Source organism: Uloborus diversus, chromosome 4, assembly GCF_026930045.1.
Source record: "Uloborus diversus isolate 005 chromosome 4, Udiv.v.3.1, whole genome shotgun sequence".
Classification (NCBI taxonomy): Eukaryota; Metazoa; Arthropoda; class Arachnida; order Araneae; family Uloboridae; genus Uloborus; species Uloborus diversus.
Genome location: NC_072734.1, coordinates 89682734 through 89687246, shown reverse-complemented (window position 1 = coordinate 89687246; position 4513 = coordinate 89682734). Strand labels below are relative to the sequence as shown.

Below are 4513 nucleotides of genomic sequence, written 5' to 3'. Positions count from 1 at the left end.
TTTAATTAATCATTACCTGCTAATTGATTTAGTTTTCTTTTTACTCAAAAAATAAAGGATATTACATAAGTAATGACATAGAAAGATTTTTAGACAGATAAAATTACTTGTAACTAATTGTAAGTTATTAAAAAATTTAAACAGAATCACTTTAAAAACTGAATTTAAGTCTTAATATTTGTAACTATTTTTGCGGCATAAAAATTAATTTTATTTCAATGAAATTTTTTATTTTACTTAAATGAAAGAAAAAATAAATTATGATGAAATCATGTTTGAAGATGAGGAATCTCATATGTTTATAAAAAATGTCAACAACGGCTGTATTTCAGTTTTCGACAGGTTTTTGACGTGTCATGTCAAAAACTGTTTTTTGACGTCCAAAAGAACGACTGATTTATAATACTGGCCTTGTATGGAGCCCTGTTCCTCGTAAGGCCGTTTGGAAGGCTTTGACAAAAGTTAAATTTAATAAGTAGATAATGATTATATCTAGAATAAAAATTAAAAGTAATTTATATGATACACAATGAAAGTGCTAATTAAAAGTTTTGTTTCTTTCATTTATGCAGCAATTGAACTTAAAAACAGTTTATTCATTACAGTGGCATTCCATGGTCCACCCACCTTACTTGTTGAAGATTTTAGGGTTTACAAAATTTTTTTATCTCAAAAAGCAACCTTAGGTGTAAGATAAGAAATAGAAACAATAATTACTAATTCGAAATCTAATGATCTGAAATTGCAATATATTATGCTTCTATATTTGGTAACTCACTATAACAAAGTAGATGCAAAAATGTATTGTTTTTAAGACAATTTCTCATACTACATGCAAGATTTTAAAACAATTTGTGATATGAAACTCAATTTCAATGTCGGTACACTTAAATTAAGTAGTAGGAAATAATTTATAATTTCAATCTAAAACGTTGGCACAGTAAAAAACTGTTTAGAAGCCTAAGCCCTGAAACCCTGTAGATAGGTACAATTTATATAAATGAATAAAAATAATGCAAAAAAGAAATCTTCAAAAGTAACACTTTATCTAATGTCCTTGTGGATTTTGAATAAGGCAAAATATTTAGTTAAATGCATAATGAGTCCATCTTTTTCCAAGCTTGCACCAATTACTTGAAAATTCTTTCATTAAACACTGCTAGAACTCATTTCATAATATTTTCCAATATCCCTAGTTTGAAATTTGGTACAAATAAGAACATGTAAAAACAATGCTGGCATCAAATGTAGAACAAAAATGCAGATATTTAACAAGACATGAAATGTTCTTCAGTTAAATCCACAAAAAGTCCATTTTTTTTCCAAGCTCGCACCAATACCAGTAGATGCCTCATTAAAAACTGATGGAAACCTTTTCATCATACTCTCAACATCCCTAGCTCGAACAGTATTATCAATTTGGTATAAATAGGAACATATATAATCAATGCTTGCACCAAATGGATGAACATTAAGAAATGTTGAAATCAAACCAATCAGTTGAGCTTCATTTTCAGTAATACTCAAAGTAGAACTGGATGTCACTAGATTCAGTGAATCTCTTTGATTGTTGTCCCCATGGGAAAAATCATTTTCAATAATTTTCAGCTCATCTTTTCTGGCATCACGTAATGCACGCAATTCCTTTATTTCAGCTTCATCTTCGGTGTGTTTAAAATTAAGAGATAAAATTTCCTTCTGGAATCCCTGCAACGCCTTTTTCAAACCTTCAATTTGTCGACCCTTAAAATCTGTTTCTTGATCAGCATCAGAGCGCAGCATCACAGTTTCATTCTGCGAAGCTTCAAGTTGGCATCTCAACGAATCACATTCTTCTTTCATTTTACTCAACTCTTCTTGCAAACGAGCTTTCCGATTGTCTGAATTATTTTGTTGCGAGCTTTCTGACGAAGTGTCATCATCACTAAGATCCATTTCATCTTCAATACGATCATTCAACACTTCTTCTACATGTGCATTTCTAATTTCTTCTGTTTGTTTCTTCCACAATTCAATGTTTCTCCGCTGAGCTCTGGTAAAATGATCCCAAACTTTTTGTACAGAGGCAGCAATAAAAACCTTGCCAATATCATTAAACTGCAACAAAATGCCTTCCATTTTCTTTTTCAACATTAGTTTAGCAGTATTCAATTCATCTTCATACTTTAGCTTTTCACTCATTAACCTACGTATATGAGTGTTAGTACTCTGAATCAAAGAATAAAATAAATTTACATTTCGTTTATGACACTCTCCTTTCTCTAACCACATAATTAAAATGGATGCAGCCTTCAGAAAAGTTCCTTCTCCACGTAACTCTTCTGCTAATTTAATTGCTTCCTGCTCTGAATAGAGAATTACAGCTGGAGGTGTTGGCATACGAGCAGTCGACAAGGCTGCTCTTTCTGCAGCTCGTTGACGCAATTCAAACTCCATTTTATCATCTGTTGCTAATGCATAATCAACATGAAGTCGACCAGTGAACTCAGATTCATTTTTGTTGTCAATTTTCATCCTATACCCAGAAAAATGAAGTGCCCTGTCAACAGACGATTCTTCCGCAAATTTTATATGACAAAAATTCTTTTCACTCATACGAATAGTTGTAATTTCGCCAAATCTTTCAAATGCTTCTTTGAGAATATCGACTGTCACCAAGTTGGGTAATCCTCCCACAAATATAGTTTTACAGCCAGGAGGTTTTATTCGCACAATGGGTTGTGGGGCACCTAGTTTTGGTGGATACAAAACACTTTTAGAAAGGATCACAATTTCCTTTGGTGGAAGTACCACACCAGACTCTTGCCCAAACTGGCTATAATTTCCCATCATTCCATACATGTTGTCAGCTCCCATACCCATGAAAGCATAGGGATTCATTCCTGCACTTGGATCCATCCCTGATGCAACAGGCAAGGTGGAAGCAGATGAACAGGTTGCAGACATATCCATTGGATTCAGACCCCACTGAGAGTTCATTGTTGCATAAAGATTGTATGGTGCCATCATTGATATTGTTCTTCTATTGCTATCAACAAAACTAGGATCTGCTGGGTTATAGCTGTAGGAGGGATAGACAGAAGCATTTTGTTGAAGAGAAGTGGGTTGTGTCTGCGACTGAGATGATTCTGAAGAAGTCTGTTGTTGCAAATCGGAAAGAAACTTTTTGTTCACTTCGTCACGAATATTCTCTCGAAATTTTGAGAGATTAGCCCGATTTCTATTCCATTCACGAACTGGACTACGAGCACGTTTCAAGTGTCTGTGGTCATTATGTCCTTCATTGCTGTGGCCGCTAGCAACATTAGATGAACCGTCTCGAGAAGAGCTTATTTCAGAACACCCCGCGACTGAATTTTGTTTGGCATCTGAACTACCATCCATCATTCGACAATCAGGTGAAATTATTGGTGGGCAGGAAGACAAAAACGAAACTACGTTTATGAAAATAAAAATCTTAATTGAAAACTACTAACTGCATCATTTTCTACTTATCTGAGTCTGAGTACAGAAAGAAGCGATATAATAAAGTGTGACGTCATTACTGTAAACTTGTCGTTCACGTATCACGCTGCCATCTATCGGCTCGTTGCGCATTTAAGTCGTGTTCGAATAGAATGGCCAGTAATCTCGTTGGTGGCGCTGGTGCTCAATGACTCTGCAGCGAAATGGGAAGATTGGGGGGCGCGTTTCTAAAAAACTCCAGACCATCAGGAGTGTTTATAAATTCTCTTCGGGGACTCCGGACGAAATCCACTCTTGTTTACAAGCTCCGATCTTGGTCATTTCGGTCGCGAGTAGAGTTCCTATATGAAAACGCAGTTTTCAGCGCTCTCGAAACCGAAACACGAGCTCAAGGTGGGGAGCAAATCCATATTGGTACTGGTACTGATTTTCGCAGGCTGCGGAGTTGAGCTCACTTTTCCGCATTTCTGGAATCAAGAGATGTTTTAACAGTAAAAAAAAAGGGTGAAGGTGAATTCAAGTGCACTGACCACTCCGACTGTCCCCTGCTTTTGTTGCTTATTGGATGGAAATTCCGAAATTCCTAGAAAAAGCAGATTACATTTTTGAAATCAGGTTTGAGGAAATCAATATACGGCAATAAGCTGCAGTGCTAGAATTTTCCGGGGGAGCTGAGCCGGTTTGAAATATTCCAGGGGGAGCTCAAGATCCCCCGGTTCCGACGCCTATGGCGGCTCGTTTTCTGGAAAACTGAAATGTTTACCCTGCCCACCTTCTGGTGACGGGGGGCACCACAAAGTCACTGTAACCTCCCAAAAAATTCATAATTCGGAAAATTTTGTCTGATATTTAAATGCCTAAATGTAACTATTATATTTACTAGATGTGAGTACATACGTAGCCTACGAGGATGCAACGCTTCTCTGTTTGAGGAGCCTGTCATTTTCGACCGATTTCCGAAGCTGAAAGGGGAACAGAAATATAGTTCTGTTTGAGCCGATAGATGGAGCTTTTAGCGTTGCCAACAAACCGCACGATTGCATATGTT

The 4513-nt window shown here is 36.3% G+C and overlaps 1 protein-coding gene across 1 annotated transcript; it reads right to left on the bottom strand.

The window, feature by feature from the left end:
- Positions 1-1290: 1290 nt before the first annotated feature.
- LOC129220700 (ecto-NOX disulfide-thiol exchanger 2-like) lies at positions 1291-2979 on the bottom strand. Its single transcript, XM_054855130.1, has one exon. It carries the CDS (start codon positions 2977-2979, stop codon positions 1291-1293), a length of 1689 nt encoding a protein of 562 aa, XP_054711105.1.
- Between the last annotated feature and the right edge of the window lie 1534 nt (positions 2980-4513).